This window comes from Panthera onca, chromosome B1, assembly GCF_046562875.1.
Source record: "Panthera onca isolate mPanOnc1 chromosome B1, mPanOnc1 haplotype 2, whole genome shotgun sequence".
Taxonomy (NCBI): Eukaryota; Metazoa; Chordata; class Mammalia; order Carnivora; family Felidae; genus Panthera; species Panthera onca.
Window position 1 is genome coordinate 203,124,807 of NC_138342.1, and position 26,914 is coordinate 203,151,720.

The 26,914-nt window shown below is 53.3% G+C and overlaps 1 protein-coding gene across 3 annotated transcripts in view; it reads right to left on the minus strand.

Annotated features, from left to right (window-relative positions):
• Positions 1-1,292: 1,292 nt before the first annotated feature.
• Positions 1,293-26,914, minus strand: part of MYOM2 (myomesin 2) — a 74,595-nt gene continuing 48,973 nt past the window's right edge. For all 3 annotated transcript variants that reach the window (XM_078445223.2, XM_078445224.2, XM_078445225.2), the window contains 14 exons: positions 24,449-24,493; positions 23,759-23,895; positions 19,037-19,181; positions 18,867-18,926; positions 17,593-17,660; positions 12,621-12,734; positions 12,345-12,432; positions 11,785-11,823; positions 8,034-8,139; positions 6,825-6,988; positions 6,583-6,619; positions 5,292-5,314; positions 3,149-3,204; positions 1,293-2,009 (listed from right to left, as the gene is read on the minus strand). In XM_078445223.2, the coding sequence (XP_078301349.2) occupies positions 1,695-2,009; positions 3,149-3,204; positions 5,292-5,314; positions 6,583-6,619; positions 6,825-6,988; positions 8,034-8,139; positions 11,785-11,823; positions 12,345-12,432; positions 12,621-12,734; positions 17,593-17,660; positions 18,867-18,926; positions 19,037-19,181; positions 23,759-23,895; positions 24,449-24,493 (1,397 nt within the window). In that variant the 3' untranslated portion in view covers positions 1,293-1,694. The remainder of the gene's footprint in view (positions 2,010-3,148; positions 3,205-5,291; positions 5,315-6,582; positions 6,620-6,824; positions 6,989-8,033; positions 8,140-11,784; positions 11,824-12,344; positions 12,433-12,620; positions 12,735-17,592; positions 17,661-18,866; positions 18,927-19,036; positions 19,182-23,758; positions 23,896-24,448; positions 24,494-26,914) is intronic.

A 26,914-nucleotide genomic window follows, 5' to 3' on the forward strand; every position in this document is an offset into this window, starting at 1 on the left:
GGGAGGAGGGAGGACGAACAGGTAGAGCACAGAGAGGTTTGGGGCAGTGAGACTATGCTGGTACTCTGTAATGATGGACACATGTCATTATACATTTGTCCAGACCCTCAGAATGTACGAGACCAAGAGGGACCCTGACGTAGACTGTGGACTCTGGGCGATGACGACATCATCAGTTCTAACAAATGCACCGTCTGGTGGGGGTGCTGGTGGAGGGGGAGGCTGTGTGTGCCGGGAGGTGTGGGGGGCAGGGGTACCCGGGAAATCTCTGCACCTTTGTCTCAAGTTTGCTGTGAACCTAAAACTGCTCTAAAAATATAAAGCCCGCCAAAAGAAGTGATAGGGCTTTTAAGAAATTCACAACCGTTTCATTCTTTCCCACGAACTACGATTGCTAAACAAAAATGACTATTGAAACTAGAAAATAAGCCAGTTCCGTTTAACCCAATAAAGGCCAAGTAACAGGAAAATCTGTCTGTGCCCACCCTCGCCAAGATGTCTGGGAAATCTGCTCCACACTGCAGTACTAATAGAGGCAGCTGGAGTTCGCCTGCCCGACACAGAAGGTAAAAATACTTGTGGAAATTCTGGAGGGTACTCGCTCTACCTGCCATAAACCCCCTCAACCACCTGGCGATACCAGAGACGTATTTAAATGGCAGAGTTTCTTTTATGACCTTGGGAAAATATAACACAATCTCATGGAGTCTGGATCGGCCTTAACGACAGAGAGAGGAAATAATCTGAACCACCAAAGCTTTTTCTGATAAACGTCACGTGTCTACTACAAAAGTAAAATATGGAGGTAGGATTTTTGCGCCCAAGGGATTTCAGCCTCTTCCCAAGAGAAGGAAGAAAAAGTTCAAAGGAAGGCTGGGTCCATCCGCGCATTTTAACTTCACGAGAGACGTACGGTCGGCCAAATTTCCGGTGTTTCCCAGGCCACCGCTCCGCTCCTTTCTAACGGCCGCCTCCTCTCTTGGGAAGCCCCTGATTAATCAGCACGCTGAAAAGGAACACAGCCACCTGCACCTGTGCCCCTCTACAGAGGTGTTCAGGCCCACGCGGTGATAACCACGTAACAGTGCCTGTAGACGAAGTGCCCCTTCTTAGGACGCCCTCCTGGCCACCACCCCTGGAGGGGGCCCAGCACGGCTGGGCTCTGCCCGCCGCCCCGGCTCTCCGGATCACAGGCCCACGCGTCCGTGCTCCTGGCCACGCCACCACGCGTACTTAGGCCCAAAAAGGGAGCAGGTGGAGTCAGGTACGGCTTCATACGGGAGAACCACGAGTTGTCTTTTAAAGTTTTATTCGTTTACGGCAACAAAAACCAGAGCGTACCCGGTAACACGTGCATTTAAGGCTCTACAACCAGGATTTCCGAGCGGCCGGATCTTGTCTACACCACAGACTACAACCACCGGGAGGCCTGGGGCTTTGCACCCCGTGCCAGCATCGGTGGAAACCGGAGCAGCCACCTTGCAACCCGCTCTCTGCAGGAACCCGCAGACCTGAGCTGTGTCAGCCTAGTGCAAAACCTTAGGTGAACATAAAATGCCAAGAATCAAATGCCAGAATTAAAAGCATAACGCGTGACGGCCTATCGGCACACGTGGCATCCCCCGGGGCCGTGGTCACTCACTGGAACGGGTGAGCAGCACTCAGCGGCCTGCCCCCCGCCGGCGGCCACCCCCCTATTCCGTCATGGAGGCAGACGCCGGGATGAGCTTCGGCTTCGCCTGCTGGGGTGGTGCCACGTCGGGGATCTTCTCCCCGTACTTGTACACGCTGACGGTGACGTCGATCTTCTCACCTCCGTACTTGTTCTTCACGTTGATGCTGTACTTGCCCGAATCCTCGGAGGTCACGCCCTTGATGGTCATGCTCACGTACTTGGCCTGCTCCACCTTGACCGAGAAGTGCTCGCTGAGCTCGATGTCCTTGTCGTTCTTGAACCACACCACTTCAGGGTCAGGGTTTCCAAACACCGTGCAGGTCAGGTTCAAGGTCTTCGGGAGGGAGGCGTGGGCGGAGAAGGGAGGGTTAGAGACAGAGAAGTCATACCAGCCCTCCAAAGGGGCCCGGCTCCCTGTGACTCTCACTGAAGCGTTTACCTATCCCCCACGTTCATTTGGCCAATACGCTCTTTCTGTGTGTAAGCACCACACTAGACACGCGAGATCTGAACACAGCACACGCGAGCGAGTTCGCCGTTCCGTGAGGCAGCTCATGAGAAAAATCAGTGTTAGTTTTCCCTCATTATTCTCAGTTTTAATCCATGGCCTGACAAGATTAATGCATTTAGAGGTAACGAAACTCTACATTTTACAGTAGACATATTTAGCCTGTTTCTAATTTTCCTTTCTATTCCAACCAATGGATCCATTTTACCAACATCTTCTCTGGATTTCCTCTGGCAAATCCAGAGAAGGTGTCTTCTAACCAGTAATCAGGCGCAGCAAACGCACTGACAACATATGCTCGGCCCATGAGCAGCTAACAGCACCAGCACAGCCTCGTTGTGAGGCCCACAGTTCCTCCGTCTCAGGAACTCGCTAGAATTTCTTTAGCTGCTCAAGAAAAGGCCTATAAATTTTAGTGTTTTGGCCTAATAAAATTCTCTCGTGTCTCTGTCCCCTCGACACTGACTTAGGACGGCTGCAGACAGAGAGAGGTTCCAATCGGATATCAGCAACTCCACTGACAGGCAACAAACAAACTCCAGGAAGTGGTTTCCATTATAAATTCCAGAAGGAGGACCTCGAAAACCGGAGTGCTTTTCTACCTTCCTGCCGGGCCAAGGGTGGCAGGGGGTGCAGGTGTGTCCCACCTTCTCGGTGGGCAGTCACCACCTGGAAGGGCCAGGACCCCGCAGAGGCCCAGGGCCGGGAGCCACACCTGCCACACACCGGCTGTGTGATACCTGCGTCAGGCTCCGTGTCCCTGTGGGCCTGTGGTTTCAGAATATTAAACTCTGCCGTCCCCTGAGAACGTGAGGGTGACCAGGGGCAGCCTGAGACCGCCGTCGGGGTGGGTGGGGAGCTCCCCATGGTCCGGGCTCTGGGAAGCAACCCCGTCCCTGGGCTCCCCCTACACTGGGCCACATGAGGGGGACCACATTGCGGCCGTGTCCCACTGTCCTTCTTACCTTGCCCTCCATTATGGTCACCACATCAGGTAAGCCACCGATCACCTTGCCACGATCTGCAACATGAAGGCCACTGGGTTGAGTAAACCGTCCCCGGGGACGTTTCTAGGAGCAGGCCCCGTGCCGCGCAGCAGTGGATACAACACAACACGGGAGGGGCCCCCACCACTAGGAGGGGGACGACGGCCGGCCGGACCCACTGGTCCCGTGAGGGACGGAACTGAGGATGAAGAGTTCCCCGAGGGCCACACAGGGAACCGGAACGTGGTCCCTGGAAGGGAGAGGGGTCCCCTGCGTCTAGACAGCAGGACTCTCCCAGGGCAGTGGACTGTCCACTGTGTTATGTTTCCACTGTTTTCTGGGTTACGACGCTTGACATCCTAGAAACCTTCCTGCCTGGGAGACGGCGCCTCCCCCGGCAGCCAGTTCTCAGAGACGACAAAGGTCCCAGCCTGGGACAGGCCGCCAGCCCATCTGGAGCCAGCCCACCTGTACCCACCCCTGCACCCTGGAGGTGACCCCACCCCTGCCCCCGGAAGGCGACATCCCTCCACCCCACCTCCCCCACCCACCCCTGCCCCCGGGACATGACCCACCTCCACCCTGTGTGCCCCCCCACCCACCCCTGCACCAGGATGTGACCCCACCCACCCACCCCTGCACCGGGATGCGACCCCCCCACCCTGTGTCCCTCACCCACCCCTGCCCCCAGGAGTTGATCCCCCTTCACCCACCTCCCCCACCCAGCCCTGCACCTGGAGGCGAACCCCCTCTATATTGCATCCCCCACCCACCCCTGCACTGGGAGGTGACCCCCCTCCACCCTGGGTCCTCCACCCACCCCTGCCCCTGGGAGGCGACCCCCCTCCACCCTGTGTCCCCCACCCACCCCTGCCCCCCGGGAAGCAACCTCCCTCCACCCTGGGTCCTCCATCTACCCTTGCCCCTGTGAAGTGACATCCCTCCACCCCACCTCCCCCACCCACCCCTGCCCCTGGGACATGACCCACCTCCATCCTGTGTGCCCCCCCACCCACCCCTGCACTGGGATGTGACCCCCCCACCCTGTGCCCCCCACCCACCCCTGCTCCCAGGAGGTGACCCCCCTCCACCCCACCTCCCCCACCCACCCCTGCACCAGGAGGCGACCCGCCTCCACCCTGCGTCCCCCACCCACCCCTGCACTGGGTTGTGACCCCCCTCCACCCTGTGTCCCACACCCACCCCTGCACCGGGAGGTGACCCCCCCCCTCCACCCTGCATCCCCCACCCACCCCTGCTCCCCGGGAAGCGACCCCCCTCCACCCTGGGTCCTCCACCCACCCCTGCCCCCCAGGAGGCGACATCCCTCCACCCCACCTCCCCCACCTACCCCTGCACTGGGAGGTGACCCCCCTCCACCCTGCATCCCCCACCCACCCCTGCCCCCTGGGAGGCGACTCCCCTCCACCCTGGGTCCTCCACCCACCCCTGAACCCCGGAGGCAAGGTGACACCCCTTCACCCCTGGCCACAGGAGGCGACACCCCTTCACCCCACCTCCTCCACCTGCCCCTGCATCCAGAAGCCCTATTCCTCTACCCTGATCATCCCAGGGCCTGGTGCCAGGCAACTAGGGGCCTCCCCTACTGACCAAAACCCACAAAACTGTTCAAACTAGTCAGTCCTAAGTTGTTCCCCTGCCCTGTCTGCGGTCCCACGGAAACCCGAACACAGGTCACGGCCTCAGCGCTCTCTTCACTCCCGCCTCCTCCACACCTGACCCGGTGCCTCCCCAGGTGCCTGGGTCTCTAGCACCTGCGAGTGTGATGGACTCTGATCCCCTGAGCCTCCCCTCGGCCTCCTCCACCTGTGGCTGCACCTGCCTGACATGTCGTAGAAGAACAGGGGGCAGGCGGGTGGAGGGCGGAAGGGAGGCGGAGGCCACACAAATGACAAGGAGCTGACAAGGGGAGGTGGGCTGGGCAGGGGCACAGGGAGTGCCGGGATCAGGAGGGCAGGTGCCAGGAGTTCTGGAAGTTTCCCCACCCACGGAGCAGGTCTGCTGTCTATCAGTGAATACACGGCATTAAAACTCTATCGTGGGACCCGCTGCCCCTCCCCAGATAATAAAGGGTGCTCGATACCACATAACATATACTCACTCTTCTCTGCAAAAGCGGCTGCCCTAGGAATTAAAGAGGTGGAGAGAACAGGAAGTCAGTCATGAGAAAAGGCTCTGGACAAGCACCACACATCTCAGGGCTTCGCCGGGCAGGGGGCGAGAGGAACAAGCAGTGTGTTCTCCCCTTGGAAGGACACCAGGGCACAGGGCCCAAGGAACCGTAAACTGTGTGCGTTTCTCCTGCCCTCTCCGCTGCCCCTTGGGGGGGCCCGGTGGGATTCCCTCTCTCAGCAGGTGAAACCCACAGGAAAGGTCGGTATTCAGGCTCGTAGGCTGGAGAGATTTCTTTCTTCACCAAATTCACCAGATGGCACTGGAGAGTTTTAGATATCTTTGAAAACCCTGGTTTCGGACTTAGCCGTCTGTTCACTCGTTCAGCCAACGTTTCCTGACTAGCCTAGCATGGCCGGTGACTGCTGTCCGTTCTGGGTACTCCCAAATTCAGAGACACACTTAAAATCTCAAGTGATTCTTTAAAAAGTTGCTCTGAACAAGGTGATATTATCCAGCGCTAAACATAAAGGAGGCTTCGAGCCATGAGAAGACACAGAGCAGCCCTGAGTGCAGATTCGCTAAGTGAAAGAGGCCGGCCTGAAAAGCCCACGCATCCATGATTCAGCCCCGTGACCTTGCGGAGACAGCAAAACCGTGGAGACAGGGGACAGTGACCAGTGGTCCACAACGAGGGACACAGAGGATGTGGGAGGCATTGAGAATTCTCTGTACGATACTCTAGTCGTGGGCAGGTGCCACCATACATTGTCCAGACCCACAGCCACTTAGAGGGAACCGTGATGTGCACGGCGGACTCTGCGTGGGGATGATGTGTCCGTGCGGCCTCATCGACGGCAACGGATGCAGCACCCAGAGGGGATGCTGACGGGGGCGGGCTGGGTTCCGGGGACCCGGGAAAACTCTGCACCTTCTTCCCCATGGTGCTGTGATTAAATGGCTCTAGAAAAACAAGGTCTTTAAAAAGAACCTAAATACCTAACATTAAAAAATTGCTCTGCGCCACATTACCATAATTGTAACTATTGGAGAAATCCATCATTATAATCACTGAAGCACCCCAGGGTTATGGGGACTCTAGAAAGTTACTTTATAAACACACACACGGCTTAGGGGCATGCCTGCCCCCCCACACTGGACGCTTCAACCGCCACTTTTAGGTCAGTTCCCTGGACAGGGCGCCCAGCGGCCACCCACACACCCACGAGGTCGGTGGCCCCAGGGACAGACAGACCGCCACGCACACACACAAATCTTACTTGAGCTGCTGGAATTCTGCAAAGGCCTCATCGAACGCTGTAAGGAAACATTTCAAACATTTTAATGGTTTCGTTGCCAATGTATTGGCTTAATGAAAACCGACAAAGAGCCAAAGACTAAACTGATTATTCGGAGAGAATCTTCTCCGAATGAAAATCATGAACCCGAGCGCTTCCTCTCCCAGCATTCTCTGTGGATCACCGAATACGAAGTTAAGGGGTGCTAAGGAATGTGATCTTACCCTGGCCGGACAGGTCGAGGGAGCGATGATGGTTATCTTTGCCGTCGTAAATCTCAAAAGTGTACTTTCCTTTATCTTTCTCCGTGGGCTCACAGATCTGCAGCCAGGCCATATCCTCGGTGCCTCCAACCCTCATGTGCTCACTAGACGCGATCTTGGCATCTCTTTAAAAAGAAATCAAAGGGGGCGCCTGGCTGGGGGGCTCAGTCAGCTGAGCGTCCAACCTCAGTTCAGGTCATGATCTCGAGGTTCGTGGGTTCGAGCCCCGCGTCGGGCTCTGTGCTGGCAGCTCGGAGCCTGGAGCCGGCTTCGGATTCTGTGTCTCCCTCTCTCTCTGCTCTTCTTCCCCTGCTCGTGTTCTATTGCTCTCTCTCACAAAATGAATAAATGTCCAAACGTTTAAAAAACAAAAAAAAAAAATATGGGCTAAAAATGTTGCCTATGCCTTCAGGTCAGAGCAGAGACAGCCCGTCCTGTTCCACCTGCCGCGGCTGACGCCCCCTCCTTTGTGGGCGAATGCTGACCTCCGTCCTCTGTGCTCAGAAACCACTTCTCTGACAACTGTTTCAGACACACCCCTGGGGTGTGGTTTGGAAAGAGCCAGACCGCAGGAGCCCTGCTTTGGGAGGGGACACCACCCACCTAGAGAGGCAGGAGCAGCAAATGTGAAACAGAAAACCTGCTGGTCTCACAGGCTTCATCTTCTTCCACGTTTTACCTCTGGGCTTCTTTGGTGCTTCTCTTCTTTTTTTTTCTTTTTTTTTTTTTTTAATATTTATTTATTTATTTTGAGAAAGAGAGAGAAAGCGAGCAGGGGAGGGGCAGCGAGAGGGAGAGAGACCGCACTGTCAGCACAGAGCCCGACGAGGGGCTCGAACTCACAGATTGTGAGATCACGCCCTGAGACCGAGAACTGGACACTTAACCGACTGAGCCCCCCAGGCGCCCCAGTTGGTCCTTTTCTTCGCAACCAAGCTAGTGAGGAGCTGACAGACTGGAAACTGACAATGTGGTCTCCACGTATTATTTTCCCGTCGGCGGTCTGCTGGATTGCAGATGAAATGTGCATCGGCAACAGAGCCACGTTTGGCAAAACCCAGAAGGTGAAGACATTTGCCTCCTGCACCTTCAGGCATTTCCGTCTTCCCCTTCCGTGAGGCCCGCCTGCTGTCCCGGGCCAAGGCCACAGGGAATCACGCTTGTACTTACTTGTGATACCAGTTCGCTTTCATCTCTTCGGTAAAATATTTCATGAAACACTGAAGCCTGATTCCTTCTGGGGTGCAGAGCACCTTGAGCGGAGAAGCGGACGCGCCTGCAGGAAACAGAAGAGATGCGGATCTAAGAAGGGCGGCGTGTGCGCCTTTGGAACGCAAGGCGCTACTGCCCTTTGGCAGCTCAGCTTGAGGAGAGGAGGAAAATTCTCGCAAACGGCGCCGAACACCGTTCATTCTGCGTGAATTGATCCGGAACTGAAGTATCGGGGGGGATGGTGAGTCGGCAGAAATGATGCAGGGAGGGGTCAAGGAGGGGTCAAGGACAGGTCAGGGACGGGTCAGGGACGGGTCGAGGACCGGTCAGGGACGGGTCAGGGACGGGTCATGGAGGAGTCAGGGAGGGGCCAGGGAGGGGTCAGGGAGTCCTAAAACTGCAGTTCGGCCTTCAAGCTGAGTAAAGACGGGATGAGAGGGAGAAGGCAGGAGAGGCGACAGGGGAGGAAAACCCACGACGTGAGAACAGACTTCATGTGTCTGGAGCAGGAACGCGGCCTCGCGCGACACGACACAGGGTCTTGGGGGGGGCGAGGGGTCAGGACTCAGGAAGTTACGGCGAAGGCTCTGACCCGGAAGCGGAGATCGTTACTAGATGCATAACTTCAGAGAACCGGCGTGGGCCCAGGGTATTCCATCACCCAGAAGACGCCGTGTCCGTGCCCGGCAAAATACGAGGAAACGATATGATGGAGAAGGACCTTCCGAACGCACCATCTCCTAACTGTGGTAAGCGACCTGGAGACTTCTATTCATCCTGAAGTCACAGCATTCCACGCGGTCATCCTACCTGCAGGCGTCGCCGCACCTGCAGCCCGAGGTGCCGGACGCGCAGTAGCTCTGGGGCTTCAGGTGTGACAGCTTTCGGCTCCAAACCGGGTGGACATTCTCCTGGAAGGGCCGAGGGGTGTGGGGTGTGGGGGTGCAGGGAGAAGTTGGGCAGGAAGACAGACGTAGAGGGAGGGAGGGAGGGCTGAGAGCAGAGGAGGGGCAGGGGGTGTGAGTCTGTGTGTGTGTGTGTGTGTGTGTGTGTGTGTGTGTGTGTGAGGCTGGGTGTGTCTGTACATGTGTGTGATTCTGTGCGCGTGTCTGTGTGTGAATCTGTGCGTGTGTGAGTCTATGCATGTATGATTCTGTGTATGTGTGTCTGTGTGTATGTTAATGTGTGTGTGTCAGTCTGTATGTGTATGTGTGCATGTGTGTGAGTTTGTGTGATTCTGTGTGTGTCTGCGTGAGTCTGTGAGTGTGTGAGTCTACGTGAGTCTGTGCTTGTGTGTGTCTGTGTGTGTGTGACTGTGCGATTCTGTGTGTATATCTGAGTCTGTGTGAGTCTGCGTCTGTATGTGTGTCGACGTGTGTGTGTCTGTGCGATTCTGTGTGTGTGTGTGTGTGTGTGAGTCTGTGCTTGTGTGTCTGTGCATGTGTCCTGCATGAGTCTGTGAGTGTGTGTGTCTGTGCTTGTGTGTATCTATGTGTGTGTCTGTGAGTGTGTGTGTGTCTGTGTGTGTATGAGTCTGCACAAGTCTGAGTGCATGAGTCTGTGTGTGTGTGCGATTCTGTGTGTGTGTGAGTCTGTGCTTGTGTGTATCTGTGTGTGTGTCTGAGTGTGTGTCTGAGTCTGCATGAGTCTGAGTGCATGAGTCTGTGTGTGTGTCTAAGTGTGTGTGTGTGTGAGTATACGTGAGTCTGTGGGTGTGTCTGTATGTGTGTCTGTGTGAGTCTGTGCTTATGTGTGTCTGTGCTTGTTTGTCTCTGTGAGTCTGTGTGTGTCTGTGAGTGTGTGTGAGTCTGTATGTGTCTGTGTGCGTGAGTCTGTGTGTGTCTGTGTGTGTGAGTCTGTGAGTGTGTGTGTGTGTGTCTGTGCTTGTGTGTCTGTGTGTGTGAGTCTGCGTGAGTCTGTGAGTGTGTCTGTGTGTGTGTCTGAGTGTGTGTGAGTCTGTGTGTCTATGTGAGTCTGTGAGTGTGTCTGTGTGTGTGTGTGTGAGACTGTGAGTGTGTCTGTGTGAGTCTGTGTGTGTGTGTGTGTCTGTGCTTGTGTGTCTGTGTGTGTGAGTCTGCGTGAGTCTGTGAGTGTGTCTGTGAGAGTCTGTGCTTGTGTGTGTGTGTGTGTGTGTGTGTGTGTGTCTGTGAGTGTGTGTGAGAGAGACTGTGAGTGTGTGTGAGTGTGTGTGTGTGTGTGTGCGTCTGTTCGTGGGCACTGCCGATGCTCCCAGGAGAAACCGAGGGAGGTGAGTGTGCTGTGTTCCCGAGGATGCAGGATGGAGACGGCCCCACCGACAGGTCCAAGAACAAAGGCCCCATTTTCTGAAAGCCGAGGGGACCCACGGCACAAGGGATGGTGGTCCGTGACGAACGGCAGGTGGTGTGGGAGCCCACAGACGTCGGTCCGGGACTAACGCAAGGCCGGGACACCTCGAGGTCGCCAGAAGTGTCCCTGCGGCCTGCGAGGGGCTCGCGGAGAGGACGGCCCGGGGCAGCAGGCGGGGCCCTGGGGGTCCTGGACCGTGGCACGGGGCGCGGGGGCTGCGGGGAAAGCGGTGTGCTCCCAGCACACACGTGTCTTTCAGCAGACGGCAGCGGCTCCTGCCCCTTTCCCTCAGGGGCTTCCGCACACGCGGGCCTGGCCTCTCGGGAGAACACGGTCTTCGCGTGTGTGCCCCTGGAAGCCCCGCGTCTGTTCTCTCACTACTCTGGCCCCCGCACACGCCCGCTCGCGTCTTCAAGGACGGCGCTCGGCTGCCTCCACGGCGCATGTGACACGACAACTTAACACAAGGTAGTTCCCAGGGGCGCGGGAGCGCACCCACCTTCCAGACAGCTCCATCCGCCTTCCCCAGGGGCTCCACCGCCACGAAGGCGTGTTTGGTCCCTTAATGACCATCGAGGCTAAAACTCACTTAAAACGTGGTCACGTTTCCTTGACCAAAAGTAGAAAGAAGTGAAATCTAGCCCACAGAGCTGTTCTGAGGAGACAACGAAAACCACAAAACCACAAGAAGCTTTTGAGGAGGTCAGAAAGCCTGGCGAGAAAGCACTTGGGTTTGGAATCGGACGTGCGCTACTTGGCGGGAGAGCCGCGGCTCGAGCTAGCGGACACCCACAGTTGAGCCGGGTTCCTGCTGCGGGCCTGGCCGCTTGCTCCGAAGACAGAACTTAGGGGATTTCTAGAAAGCCCACAGCGATAAGTGGTGTACCCCTTAGCATAAAACTCTACACGAATGCCAGCTAAGGTTACTGAGTTACTAACCGATCCCTTCATTGTCCGTTTCCGTGGAAGGGGACGTGGAGAGAAAGAATTTATTTGCAAAGCTAGAGAATGGCCTAATACGTACGACGCAAAGCCAGAGGCTTAAAATCTACGATGGCTGCTCCACGTGGGTAATAAAGACGCTGACAGCAATTACGTGCACGGCAATCATCCAAACAAAGCGGCAGCAAATCGGAAGACGTGGCTAATCAGGAAGTCCCAACTGGGTTTTTTAAAATACGACATAGATCCTAAATACAGTGCTGGAGACCCCTTTAGAAAGCCTCGGGAGCGGTCGGCGGACGGCTCTGTCTGGCCCCCGGGGCCACCCGGCGTCCACGCGCAGGTGCCTCAGCCTTCCCCTTGCGGTGCTAAGTGCCCGTCTCCGCGAACGAGATGTCCGCACCCAAAATAACTCACAAGTTGGTGGGCATTTACTTACCGCAGACTCTGCTCATTGCCAAAACCATATCCTCATACACTGAAAGGAAGAAGGAGAGGTGCCGTTACGACGTACGCTTTCCTCAGGACGCAGCATTTTCATGTTTAATTAAATGGATACAGGAAATCCTCATGTTCATTTGAAAAATGAAACATTACAACGGTGACATTTATCCATTAAAGGTTCACGTGTGTCATAAATCCCTCTAACCTGTTCGCTTTTTAAACAAGGAACAAGAAAACCTTACGCCACGTAAATCCAACTATACCTTTAATTGAATTTAACTTCCTCGCTGTTTCAATCATTTTAACTGCATTAGTAATGGGATAAAACCTGGCTTACGATGACACACTCAAATGGCGTTTCTAATGAAGGCGAAGTAACATCACACATTCTTCTAGAACACTGAAGCAGGTTAGAATGGAAATAAAACACAAATCTACTTTCTCCTGCTGCGTTACCGCCATAAGGACACAGACGGACATGCCCTCATAGCACATTGGCATCCCGCTGGCAAAACGGATCTCTCGTTGTGGGAAGCAAAGAGGATTTTGTTTTACCTTTGCCAGCGATCTCCAGGACAGACACATCTTGACCTCTGCCGTCTTTCAACGTTGCCTTGTATTCGCCGAGGTCCTTCTTTGACAGCTGCAAGAAAACATACCCCACATGCGTGTAAAATCAATGCCAAGATGGAAAATGTAAGAAGCGCTAATACGGTTTTTAGCCAACCCTGGGAATTCAGGCCACAAACCGGGAGACAGCGCAGGATTTGCAAGTTATTAGAAAGACGAGCTTTTGTTTGGCCCTCCACCGTTTCATACAACACGGCGTACCTTCGGTATGAGGAGCTGACAAACTCCCTTCTCCAGGTCAGGCAACGTCTCCGTTTCATACAGAACATCATCCTTCAGCCATTTGAAAACGGTCTCTTTCTTAGTGTTTGCAACCTACGCGGCAGAAATCTTACGGTTAGTATGTGAATCGCTCCAGGAAAAAGTCTCTGGATTTTAAATCACAGACTTAAAAAAAAAAAAAAAAAATACCATCAATGTTTATTACAGCCTCAGATAGAGGCTTATGGAAAAGCTGTCAGTCCTAATAATGGCCAATAGACTTCTAAATTCCAGCTTCTGAAATAATTAAGCCCTCACAGTTGCACACAGAAGGACAAATTGTCCTAGTCCGCGGAATTAAATGATGTGAGGCGCTTTTGGTTTATATGAAATGCCAGTAATAAAAACAAGTCGTAAGCAGTGTATTTTAAATTTGCAGATAATATGAAATACTCTTAGACGTCTATAAGACCATTCACTGGCTGCTTTTTGGCAGCAGGACATTTCAGATGTGTTCTTATGGAGTGAATGCAACCATAACACAAGATAAGCCCACTGGGACTGGGAACTCCCCTCCTAGTAAAATTCCTCACAAGTCAACCTCTGACGTGAGCTCGAATTTGAAACTAAGCTCTGCAGAATTCCAAGGGTGAGTACGCATGTCGATCCACATGCTGTGACATGTACATCATACGGGTGAGAAAGAAGCCTGGTTCCTATGAACGGAACGTACCGGCCACACCAGAATGCACGGGCTGGACTTACATCCATTTCATTTACAAGATGCATTTACGTCCCATACGGGCTCAGCCACAGTGAGGTCAGTGTCGAACAAACAAATGACAAGTATCCAGACAGCGAGACTCGATCCGATTGCGCGGTAGCACGGCCCAGAGATTCCACGTGGGCCCTGAGCTGGTGTCACTGGTGACGGCGTCAGAGCGCCATCCCCGGACAGCAGGGACTCTGAGTGTGCTACTCACGCTTGCACCCCAGGCCACGGCGGCACACCCACGAATGTCTGCTGAGCCGGGGGACGGACTGTTCCCACCAGACTGTGGGACAGGAGCTTGGTTCTCTAGCCGGAAGCAAGAGTTGACAATAAATGGCAGGACGGACTGCATCCAAACAATTCCGGCAGACGACCTCCCGTCCCTAACCAAACCTCGGTATCCATTTTCAGTGCCAACCCATCCCCCTCACGTCCTTCACCTCAAGTCAGTACTGCTTTCCCTGACTCTGGTTTTCCCGGCTGCGTTGTCCTTGAGCGCTAAGTAAACCCTTTCCAAGGGCCTCCCGCCTCTGTTCTCTACAACAGACACCCTCAACTGGCTTCCCGGTCCAAGAGCTGGGACGTTCTTCTGCCCCTGGAGGACTCTGGTCTTTCCTCTGTACTCTCTACGATTTCTCCCTACTGCTCCTAAAATACGGGCCCCTGAAAGGTACATAAATACCTCGAAAAGACAGTAGCAAGACCCCCAAGACATCCACGTGGCACACGCCTGACTCACTCTCCAAGAGGGAGCGCCCTGAGTCCCCACGTCTGCTGTACAAGAACTTTCTAGAAGATTTTCTTCGGTTTCAGACTCAAGTTTCTTTTACTATAAACTTTTCTTTTAAAAGACGTTTTTTTCTGCGGCACCTGGGTGGTTCGATCGGTTAAGCGTCCAACTCTGGATGTCAGCTCAGGTCATGGTCTCATGGTTCGTGAGATCAAGCCCCAGATCTGGCTCTGTGCTGACAGCATGGAGCCTGCTTGGGATTCTGTCTCTCTCCCTCTCTCTCCGCCCCTCCTCTGCTACCTCTCTCTCTCTCTCTCTCAAAATAAATACACTTTAAAAAATATATACATAAATAAATTAAAGACGGTTTTCTGTGAAGTTATATTATGAATTATGTACCCTTGCATAAATTATCTCCATGTGTCTCAATGTCTCCATTGTTTTTTAAGTAAATTTTAAAAATCTGCCCAAGTATCATTGAGGGAAAAACTACGTAAAATAGGTGACAGAATCACAGGAGATGGGGACACAAGTACACAAATTAAGTGCATTAAACTGCAAAATACTCAAATCCCAGTTAATATGTATTCAGTTTCTCCAACAGCTGTGTTTAAACACTTATAAATCGCTTTGGTCAGGGAATGTGAATCGTCCTCACGGATTATATGTGAAGGCACATACCACTGGGATGATAGCAGATGTACACGCAGAAGGAGAATTCCCATTTCGCCCATGGAGGCGGGTACTGAATGCCCACAATCAGAAAAAGACAATGACCCAACCACCACCAGCCCCTCTGCCCCGGCTGGCCAACGAGAGCTGCTGACTGTCTGAAGAACAGACCTGGGCAGTTGCTGGGGTCGAAAACTTTGAAGATACACACCTTCTTTGCATTTGACAATCATCTGAAAACACTGTTGCTCTTCTGATCCTGTTTCCGAAGTAAACGGCCCGTCCTCGGGGACCCTGTGGAGTTTCCCTGTAAATACCTACTGTTCCCACTTGCTGACCAGACACTTGTAACTTCGGTGCCCGTCAGCTTCTTGTACTTTAAGAATGAGGTGGGGGCGCCGGGCGGCTCAGTCCGTTCAGCATCCCACTTTGGCTCAGGTCATGATCTCGCGGTTTATGAGTTCATGTCCCTAATCGGGCTCCGTGTGGACAGCACGGAGCCTGCTTGGGATTCCCTCTCTCCCTCTCTCTCAAAAATAAATACACACCCACTCACGTTCTCCCTCTCTCTCAAAAATAAATACACATTAAAAAAAAATGTTTTTAATGAGTTTGTCTCTGTGTCTTCCTTGTAAGCATACCGGGGTAAGAAACTCACTATGAGAAGAAAGACATCCAGGAATTTTTCTGAAATAGCTCTATAACAACCTCGAGTGTGTCAAATATCAAAACTTTAGCCTCAGTTATTACACACACAAAAGAGCCAGGAACAGGGCCTCTAGTTTCAAATTAGTCGCCAACACCAACAATGAGTGGGGATGAACAGGAAAGGTCGGGGTAAGCATGGGGTCTCAAGGCCCACCGGGAATGCACCGAGGGCGCCCACGGCCCTCACGCGGCTGCCTCCTGCAGACCGTCCTTACCTCATGCCCCCTGTCGCCGGGCCCTGTGCCCCTGCCGCATGTCAGCGCCCTGCACGTTTCTGCACCTGAGCACAGGCCTCCCCTTTACCCCGGCCCCTCATCTGACAACAGCAACGTGGAGAAGCCGGCATCCTGGTGCCCCTGCCCCGCCACCCCAGCAACCCTACTATCACCCGTCTCCTCCTGCCCCCCCCCCCGAATGCCAGCTCCCTGCACGGATGCACACCTGCATGGCCCACCTGCTCCTTCTCCATCAACCCATCAGGCCAGGTGCACAACCGGCTGACGACTGAAATCACCAGCACACAGTGCCCATTCTCACCTCCTCAGACCGGCCCCTCACGCCGTGGTCCTGACTGTCGCCCGTTCTCACCTCCTCAGGTGAATGCCGCTCCATCCTTTATCCTACTTTCCTTTGCTTTCACCCCATAACTCTTTGTTCCCGACTTCACTGAGATACAGTTGACAATATCATTATTTAAGTTTAAGGGATATGACGTGATGATACGATATATTCAACTACTACGAGATGGTCACCACCTTGAGATTAATTAACACATCCATCCCCTTACATAATCACCTTTTTTTTTTGTATATTTATGGTTGAGAACTCGAAGATCTACCCTCAGCAGTTTTAAGGGTGTTATATGGTATTACCAACTACAGCCACCATGCTGTCCATTTACCAGCCCTCGAACTACTCATCTTACCACTGGAAGTTTGTGCTCTTTGACCAACTTCTCCCCAGTTCCATAACCCCCAGCCCCTGGCAACCACCCTTGCATGCTGCTTCTGTAAGCTCAGTTCTTTTAGGTTCCACATATACGTGAGATCGTACGGTATCTTCCTTCTCTGTGCGACTTACTTCGCTTGGCACAATGCCCTCAAGGTCCATCCATGTTGTCACAAGTGGCAGGCTGCCCTTCCTTCCAAAGGATGAGTAACACTCCACATTAAGGATACACACGCTGCATTAACCCATTCATCTGCCCACGGACACTTGGCTGCCTCCTTCGGCTGTTGTGAAAAATGCTGCGGTCCACACGGACGCACAGGTACCTATCTGAGTTCCTGGTTTCAATTCCTTTCTCTGCCGGATCCTCAGTAATTCTACATTAAATTTTTGAGGACCTGCCTTACCATCTGCCACGACGCCCAGCCTCCGAATATCCACAAGTTGGCAGTTTCCGAGCTCCGTTGCTTTGTCCGTGCCCTGGGCCTCCCTGGAGAAGTCTCTCCAACCTGACTGCCCCTGGACCATTCCTGGTCTTCCTCCAGTGTCCACCCCAAAAACCCTCACTCTGTTGAAATTCTCTGTTTACCTTCTCTCTCATCTGCTCGTCTGTGAGTAGCTTGAGGAACAAAACCCCGCATTATCGATCTTCCCCAGCACCTATGATAGTGCCAGTCCTGCAGGAGATGCTCCTTAAAGTCTGGTCCCCCAAACAGAGCTCTGTATAGTCAGTAGTAACTAAGGCTTACTTTACTATTCAATTGTTAAAGAAAAGCGTGAGGAGCATCTTATTCCCAAAACATACCTTTTATTTCTTAAAGAAACCACGTGAGCGGCACGGGAATCACCGGATGAATGTCATCGTGGCACACTGTCCCTGAGTTCACTCACCAAGATCTTAAATCTTCTAAACGGCCCACTTGACTTCCCTGGCATGCCACCACACCACAGTCCCCTCATAAAGAGCAGAGACGGGCACGGAAGTGCAAGACCACAACGTCCACAAGACACAAAGTCGCTCGGCACGCCCACGTGCGGCGTTTCTTCGCGTCCTGGGACGGACGGCACACGCTTCCCCGAAAGGGCTCTTGCCGGCCCCCGGACGACACCTTACCACTTTCTTGTTGGAGCTCAGTCCTCACCTTACAAACAAGTCGAACCTCGCACTCGTCTGTAACATCCCAGTGCAAATATTCAGCAAAATGAGGGCCTGGGGGGAAAATAGAAAAGTTTTAAAAGGGGGAAGAAATACACACACACACACACACACACATATATATATCACACCCACGCAATGCATATATACACACACACACACACACACACACATATATATTACACACATACATATACACACATATATATCACACCCACACATACGCATATATAGACACACACATATATACACATATATATATCACACCCACACACATATATATCACGCACAGGCACACATATACATATATGTGTGTGTGTGTCTATCTATACTTGTGATGCATTTTGAGCAGAAGAACATAGCTTTTCTGTTTGAAACTGAGATGACATTTCTGATGGATGTACCCTTTCCTCATCACCACCCCCCGAATCATTCACGTGGTAAGTACTGAGTTCTGACCAGCCCCGGTCCCCAGAAGCTCAAGGTCATGGCCTCCAAAACACCAGCTCAGGTCTAGCATACGGGAGTGGCCTGGAGATCCAGCTCGTACTTGGCATGGTGCCCCAGACTGAATGGGGGACCATGGGAGACTATGTCGCTGTGGGATGGCCAGACCACAGAGGGATGGAAAATGTGTGTGTGTGTGGGGGGGGGGGGGTGGAGTGGGACTGTAAGGAGACCAGCGGGCTCAGGAGAGACTAGCTGGTCTGCAGGTTGGCCACAGAGCCCGGGTACCTCTGGTTACCCTGATCATGTCCCTGATTCGCAGTGACAGAAGTATGAACACTACATAGTAGATTCCGGGACTTTTAAAGGTAGAAGCAAGAAAAGAATACAGATGAAATCCATGTAAAGTGCAAAAAACAGAAAAACACCCAAATTTCTGCAGATAAAAACCATCTAACATCGCGGTCATTTAAAATAGCATTTAGTCATTGGGCATTGAGCAGAATTGGCTTTAAAGAAGCATTCAAATAAACACTGAGTCTGGGGGCTCCTGGGTGGCTCAGTTGGTTAAGCGTCTGACCTCAGCCCAGGTCATGATCTCGCAGTTCGTGACTTCAACCCCTGCATCAGGCTCTGTCCTGACGGCTGGGAGCCTGGAGCCTACTTTGGATTCTGTGTCTCCCTCTCTTTGCCCCTCTCCTGCGTGCTCTCTCTCTCTCTCTCTCTCAAAAATAAATAAACATTAAAAATTTTTTAAAAAAGAAAACACTGAGTCTGTTGGGGGCTCGTGCTGGGGGCGGGTTAAGTACATACCTTGCTTCCTGAGGAACTCCTTTCTTTGAAATTCAGCCTCATCCAGAATAGCCTTGAATGCTAAATTCAGTATTTAAGGGGGAAAGAAATGAAAGATGTTTGCTTCTGTATGGTCAACACAATTTTCTTTGAATTTTCTTTTACAGGCACACAAAAATAGTGTTGCATACCGTCTCCGATGAGAACCAGAGAAGACTGACTTTTGGCTTTTCCGTCATGAATCTGCACAGTGTAGGTGCCTTCGTTCTCGATAGTAAATCGGTCCATGACCATCTCGATAATGCCCGTTGCTTTGTCGCATTTAATTCTGTGTTTCTGGAAGCAATGGGGGAAGTAGAGAGGTCTACAGTGAAATTCCGTCTTCCGGTCTGATCCCTGACGTTAGGTAGTGGCATAATGTCACTACTGCATCTTCGGGGACTGGGACGTACACAGAAACACAGAATGAAATTTTATCCACTAAACCTCTTGGAGAACGGCACATCCACCAAGGGGACACAAACGTCCCCTCGGTGACCAAGCCCGCGTTCTGTGTGGGAGCCGACGACGCCAGGAAGGCTCACTCCCAAGAACAGGCGCCTAGAGTGAGAAAATTAGACACGCAGGAGGGACGAAACGGTGTGGATGTCAGCGTACCCCACGCTGACCACGAAACCACGGGGAGCCAGCAGCAACGCACCGCGTGGCCTGCGGCTCCCAGGCTGCCGTGTGACCAGGGCCACAGGAGCTGCGTGTCAGGCGGGCAGAGGTTTTCTGGAGGAGTGAGGAGGAACTGTGCGTGCCTTGGCAGTTCTGGCACCTGGTGCCCGAGTCCTTCCTGAGGCCACGACCCGACACGGCCTCTGAATGCTCCCAGCTGACCGCCGGCCCCATGCCCTTCAGACTGGTGTGGGGAGCACTTGTCTGAACAGCCCTGGGGATCGGCGGGCTGCCTTCCCCTGAGATCCCCGCAGTGCCCGCCTGCCCTACAGGGCCATACCTTGCCCCGGTCCAGATGTCCTCTCGCTGTCCGCCCGTCCGGCTGGACGGTAAATCCTCAAGAGCGAGGACTGTCCTCACCCTTTCCACCTGGCACGTGAGCGCCCAAACAAGCATGTAGGGGATTCTCGACGAGAAAGTCAGCCTGTGCCGATCGGCTCATTTTGCCGTCTACGGCGCTGAGCTGGCGGTGGTCCCTGACCGCAGCGTAGTTCCCCACCGACGCGTCCGACCGGGGACATGACCCCGTGCTGCCCAGCCCACCCGAAGCCCGGCTTCCTTTCACGCTGCTCTCATCTTTCGTGACAAGCTGACACACGCGGACGTTTTGTGGTGGCTAACGGACTCCATCTTATTCCCACCTCGGACACCACGGAATCTGAAACTAAGCAGGGCCACGGAGGTGCGGGGACCACATCCAAAGAATGAGTCGTCTCCGATGCAGAGAATCAGCAGGGAAAGGACGGCACCAAGGCACTGGGGCTCCTCCCTAGAGATGCTGCTCACGGCAGGGCCTCGACCTCCGCGTGCCCAGGGTGACCTACAGGACGGCCCCTGCTGGCTCTCGTCCTCTCATTAGGCTGAGCCCCACTGGGACTGTGGCAGTGACTCTCCAACCTGAATGATGACCTCGCTCCTGAGAGGGGGAGGCCCACGAGCCAGGAGAACAGAACAAACACCCGTGACCCGCGGGCAGCAGGCTAAGGAAACCCCATTGGCCCCCTAGAAAGTGCGCTCCCTGACATGCCCCTTTCTAAGAGTTTAGAATTTCTGTCTGCAGGTAACTTAACAGAAAACCTGTGAACAGGGGCGCCTGGCGGGCGGGAGGGGGGGCGGTCAGTCAGTTGAGCATCAGACTCTGGATTTCAGCTCAGGTCGTGATCTCACAGTTTGTGAGCTCAAGCCCCACGTCGGGCCCTGTGCTGACAGCTCAGGGCCCACTTGGAATTCTCTCTCCCGCTCTCTCTGGCCCTCACTCTCTCTCTCTCCCTCTCCCGCTCTCTCTGCTCCTCCCCCACTTGCTCTGTCTCATCTCAAAATAAATAAACATGACTTAAAACATCCGTGAACGGAGCCAGAGAAACAGGACTCACTTTCTGACAAACACCGCGTGTAATTTCCACGGTGCTGTCCTCTCTCTGAGACCACACTGACACCTCAGCATTCCAAATGGCTGTGTCCCAAGAGACTTCAGAACACAGCTATTGGCAAAACAGCAACTTTGCCCAGTTTACCGGTGAGCGCATCTCCAGGAGCATCGGGCACCGTCTAAACTCTCCTGCAGGAAGGCCAAGGCCCCCGTCTTTGCCCGCTCCCCTCCGGCTCCTGGCATCTAGCTGTCAAACCGCCAGCGCTCAGCACAGGCAGCACCAGGCTGGCCTGTCCCCCGCCCACCTCCCCCAGACTCACCCCGGGCACCCCCGTTCCCCACGCCTTCCTAACGGCTTGGGCCTCTCCAGTCTCTGCTGCCCCTGAGCTCAGATGGCCCTGCTGCTCTGTTCTCAGTCCCTGCGTCCTCCCCTGAGGGACCCGGTCCTCCAGCTCCAGGGGACCCTCCAGGAGGGCAGGCTCACCTCACTTCTCTGTCCCTACTGCTGGGCTGGCTCCGGGGGACCATCAAAAATGATTCGCAAGACATACCCCGCGGGAGACAAAGACGACTACCACATTCTCAGTGGTTAACGATGAGGCTTCAGGTCCCGGCTCATCAAATACACCTTGTAGGTTTTAAGTGAATCAAACCTACTCCTCGGCCCTGACTTCCAGTCAACATTAAAAAACCACCTTCATAGTTAGAAATTGCAGTGCGATTTCACAGACATACGGCACACGATATGTGCTTGTTTGAGGTCATTTACGCCGTGTCCAGACGGGACGCTGGTCTGTGGAACGTGACGGGGAGACAGAAATGAGCAAGAAAGGCTGGCTTCAGATCGCTTTCCGGGAGAGAGAGGCCAGGGTAAGAGGCGGTACTGATCACAGAATGTGGAGTCACTCCTGGTGGGGGTGGGGGGGTGCGGGGGGCAGGAGGAGGGGAAGGCCTGTAAGTAAGGGCACACTCAGACACCTGTAAGCGAGGGGACTCCAGGAGCTTCCTTGTCAAGTCTGAGAAGCAAAAACACGGCACTCTCACCCCCCAGATTCTTAACAATACAACAGCCGTTTCCATTTTCTCGGCTTCCGCACTGTGGTATCTGGGCAGGTTTTAGGAATTCATTAGGCTTCTCGCTATTATGCAGCCAGATGAAGCTCAACGATTTTCCGGGTGCCATAAATACAGGCTTTTATGTGACTTACGCAAAATAACATCAATCTTCACATGGGAAAGTCACCTGTGGATTGCTAATTAACCAATGAAACAGCTCAGCCCTACTCCAAAAGATTAGCCACGCAGCAAAGACATCAGTTTTTAAAGCAAGGTCTATGCAGCAGGTAGGAAACGTTAATCAAAAGATGTTCTTCAAACAAAGTGCAATTACACTAACTTCCTTTTCACCTCCTGGCACGATCTCTGCTCGAAGAAAATGCCTCCAATTCCTTCATCATGCCGTACTCTCCCAGGGACAAGAGTCACGTTTCTGGCTTGTTTGCAACCAGGAAGAAAATACTGCTATCTGTCAGCCGATCCTCCCACGTCTACGATTCTAACGTACGTCACTGTTTTTCAAGGTGAAGAAAAATCACATGCTCTTTGTCCATTCAGGATTTCTGCCCAATAGCCGCTCACGCTACCAGATGAGATTTACCAAACGCCCACCGGACACAATGCCCGCACTAGGGGTGAGGGGCCCGGTGAGAGGCACCTGCGTGGCTACAGTGATTCCCCCATTTCAACCGCCCCGTGAACGTGTGTGCAGCACACACAGGGGTGAGGCGTTCAGGGGTTAGTAGGATGGTACACGGACCAAGGACACTTCACACTGAGCATCCAGGGGAAGAGCAGAGGAAGTACAGTCCCCTAGCTTTCCGTGCAACAGTAACGAAAGGGCCCATCGGGCAAGGTTTTCCTTTAGCTGGATCTCCAGGTGAACTATAGTTACTAGACAAGAAGAAATACGTCGAAACACAATCAAGGTTCCACAGCCAGAAAAGGAATATTTAGAGTAACTGTAGGATTCGTTGCACACAATGAAAAGCAGAACAACGGTAAAAGCGTTCGAATCCCAGCACACTACCCATTGTTGGCGATTCTGCTGGTCTTTGCCCAGATCTGCCATAACAGAGAGCAGCCTAAAAGTTCAGGGAAGGTGTAGAAACAGATTTACCAGGAGGTGCCTGATACGGGAAGTTCTCTGTGGGAGGGGGGCCCGCCGGCCATGTTGCAAAATGCATGCCTTCAAAACCACGATCGAGAATAAATACACCTATCCATCAGGGATATTCCCACGTCCCTCGTGTCACCTGGACCTTTTGATAAAACCAGGCTCAACGTCTCCGGGGGGGGTGCCTGAGTGGCTGAGTCGGTCAAGTGTCCAACCTCGGCTCAGGTCATGATCTCGCAGTTCGTGGGTTCGAGCCCCGTGTCCGGCTCTGTGCTGACAGCTCGGAGCCTGGAGCCTGCTTCGGATTGTGTGTCTCCCTCTCTCTGCCCCTCCCCTGCTCACACTCTGTCTCGTTCTCTCTCAAAAATAAAAAAACATCCACAAATTAAAAAAACAGGCTCAACGTCTCTAAATATAACGTGTCATTTTTTTTAATGCTGGCAGGCTGGGATTCAGAGGGCTTCCGATCTCTTCTCTGGCCCAGGCCAATCTCTGAACATCCCAAGAATCAGCCATCACACGGGCATCTCACCAACCTGCTACACCCCAAATTCTACCGCTCAAACACAGAACACTGACTTTAAGGAACTGACCTACTGAAGTAAAACCTGGCCCTCTTCAAAGCCCCAGATCACTCACACATGAACTCACCTCGCTGTCGGAGACTTCTCTGTCGTTAATAATAAATCGGTAGCTGGCATCTGGTGATAAGTGCTCAGCCTGGAGCCAGAAGCGGACCTGGCCCTTATCAAAAATCTCATAAGCTAATTCTGATTTCAAAGGAATTGCTACAGGAAGAAAAGAAATCAGAAGTCAATAACGCATGAATCCTTATGAGAAAAACTGCTACATATTGGTGGAAAATATCAATCCCAGTTATTAAATTTTTTGCGAACGCGAAGCCCAGGAGTACTGAATTGGATTATGAAAACCCGAAATAAAAATAAACCCCTCGTTAGCCTGCTGTAGTTGAAGGCGTGCCGTGCGAGCTTTGTGTGCCCGTCGGCACAGCCTCGCTTTCCTGGCTGATCCGACGGCTGCCAATGTATGGATCTCTGTATTCAGTGTAACTCAGTCACCGAAGGTGCCATCTGACCCACTCACTTGGATTAGGAACAGCTACGCTAAGCCCCAAATTCTAACCACTCTCCATGCAATACAAATTTCTACGACTTACGGTACCAATTCGTTTTTGTTTTAAGTGCGCAGGGGACACACCTGTAAGCTGGGAGCGTGAAATGAAGGCGCTCTGCCCCAAAGAGCTCCGCCGTGAGCTCCGTGCGGCAACGAACACCCCCCTCCCCCGGTTGCGTCAGCCTGCAGGGTCCCGGGCTCACTTACTGGGATTTTTGATTTCGTTGCTCAGGGCCATCAGACGTTCAAGCTCTAAAATTAAGAAAAATACGCGCGTCGGTTTTGCCCTGTACGTTCAGAAGTTTATAAACAATCGAGCGGAGATGGGACATCACCGAGATTTAATCTGGGGTGGTGTAAGAAATGTGAACCAGAGGGGCGCCTGGGTGGCTCAGTCGGTTAAGCGTCCGACTTCAGCTCAGGTCACGATCTCGCGGTCCGCGAGTTCGAGCCCCGCGTCGGGCTCTGGGCTGATGGCTCAGAGCCTGGAGCTGCTTCGGATTCTGTGTCTCCCTCTCTCTCTGCCCCTCCCCCGTTCATGCTGTGTCTCTCTCTGTCTCAAAAATAAATAAACGTTAAAAAAAAAAAATTAAAAAAAAAAAAAAAAAAAAAAAAAGAAATGTGAACCAGAAGTGAAAGCACGAGTCGGAGTTAAGCCACCTTCGAACACTCTCTTCGGCTGAGATCCTCACCATTTAATAACCCGGTCCCGACGGGCGGTGGGGTGTGTGAGGGCAGAGCCTTGGGGACAGCGGGTTTGGGGTGGGGGCGGCTTGCAGAGGGGAGGTTTACAGAGATCCATTTCCAGACCCTCTAATTCCATAGGATCCTAATGTGGATCCGGCAGGCTGGGGACAGGTGGGTGGTCTGTGATTTTCTTCCCCCTGCAAGATGGCCTTCTTCCAAATGCTTCGACCCACCCCCCCCACGATTTCACTGTGATGTATTATTGCCACAAGTTAACAAAAACAAAAATGCATCACTCCCGAGTCTCAAGGACAAGCTAAGAAACCCTGAAGGTTCTCAGCCATTTCTTCCCTGCTTCCTTCTTTCCTTCTCTCCTTCCTCCTCAATGAGAATTGAGAAAGGCAGCCGTGGTCACGAAGGCATGTGTGAACACGCTGATTTGAACTCAACAATGAAGTCGGACTGCTCCTGACTGGACGGCTGGCCTGGCTTCCCAATGAGGTCTAAGGGTAGGAATCCCCGTAAATCAAATGGGCAAAACCTGCAGCTTCATCCACAAGACAGACGTCCAAAGTCCACACACGTTACAGAACACGCTGTAAATGAGCATCATTCGCAACTATTTAAAAGGAGGGGCGCCTGGGTGGCTCAGTGGGTTAAGCGGCCGACTTCGGCTCAGGTCATGATCTCGCGGTCCGTGAGTTCGAGCCCCGCATCGGGCTCTGTGCTGACAGCTCAGAGCCTGGAGCCTGTTTCAGATTCTATGTCTCCCTCTTTCTGACCCTCCCCTGTTCATGCTCTGTCTCTCCCTGTCTCAAAAATAAATAAAACGTTAAATAAATTTTAAAAAATAAAATAAGAGTAAAGACGCCATCTAGAAGCTTAACGATGGTGCCGAGGGGGTACAGACCACTCTTCAGGGTTACCCAGGGGTGTTTGGAGCCTGAATGGTTTGAGGACCACTGAGTTGGGTCAGAAAAGGCAGCCTAAAAGGCACTGCAGCAGATTGTGGATGTGCCCCTGTCTCTGGGCACGGGCACACTGAGTGAGGACCCCACATGCAGACGCTGTGCAGAGCCCCCCGCTGGAGTCCTGCTCGGTCTGGTGAAATCTGCATTTGCTTCACCAGGCTTCCCAGCACCTGCACTGGACACGCAGGGGCCTGACGTCAGGGGCAGGGGGCGCCTCCCCGCGGGGGCCCAGGCCGCTCCCGCCTACCCACACCGGACGGCCACTCTAGGTCAGCTTGCCTCAGGACCACACTGCCTCCGGCCACCACGCCACGGGTGGCCGCACGGTCTGCTCATCAGGCGCGAGAGGCATTTTAATAGAGGGCTCGGAGGGACTCAGAAGCTTCAAGGACCTGAAGAAACCTGTCTGGAACTGCACAGTTCACCCCACATCCTGGTAAGGCTGACCTTGAACTGCACGTACGGCGGACAAGGGCTGGACACAAACAGACCGAAGCCCAGGCAGCACAAGAATCCGCCTCCCGAGGCTCCCTCGTTTGCCTAGCGGAGTCGGGTGTGTGAGCCCACCTGAGACCACCTTCCCCGAGCCCCGTGGCCCGAACAGACTTTGCTCATTTCCTCCTTCAGTCTCCTACTCCTAGGAGAGCGCGAGAGGTTGACTCTGCTGGCCGGACCCTATTTCACACGCCGAAAATGCATGTTTTCTTTTATCGTCCTGATTATTCAATGTTGGGAGGGAAGGGGGCATCTTCCGTACGTGTCCCCTGCATCAATCTCACGGACTTACCTGCTAATATGCCCCTCCCTGCTTGCAAGCCTCCGAAATGTAGCAAAACCCAACGTTAAAAGCACAAGAGGGAAGAGGTGGCCACCTGGAGGGCACAGGTGGCTGAGCATCTGACTCTTGGTCTCGGCTCAGGTCGTGATCTCAGTTGGTGGGTCCGAGCCCCGCATCGGGCTCTGTGCTGACAGCGCGGAGCCTGCTTGGGTTTCTCTCTCTCCCTCTCTCTGCCCC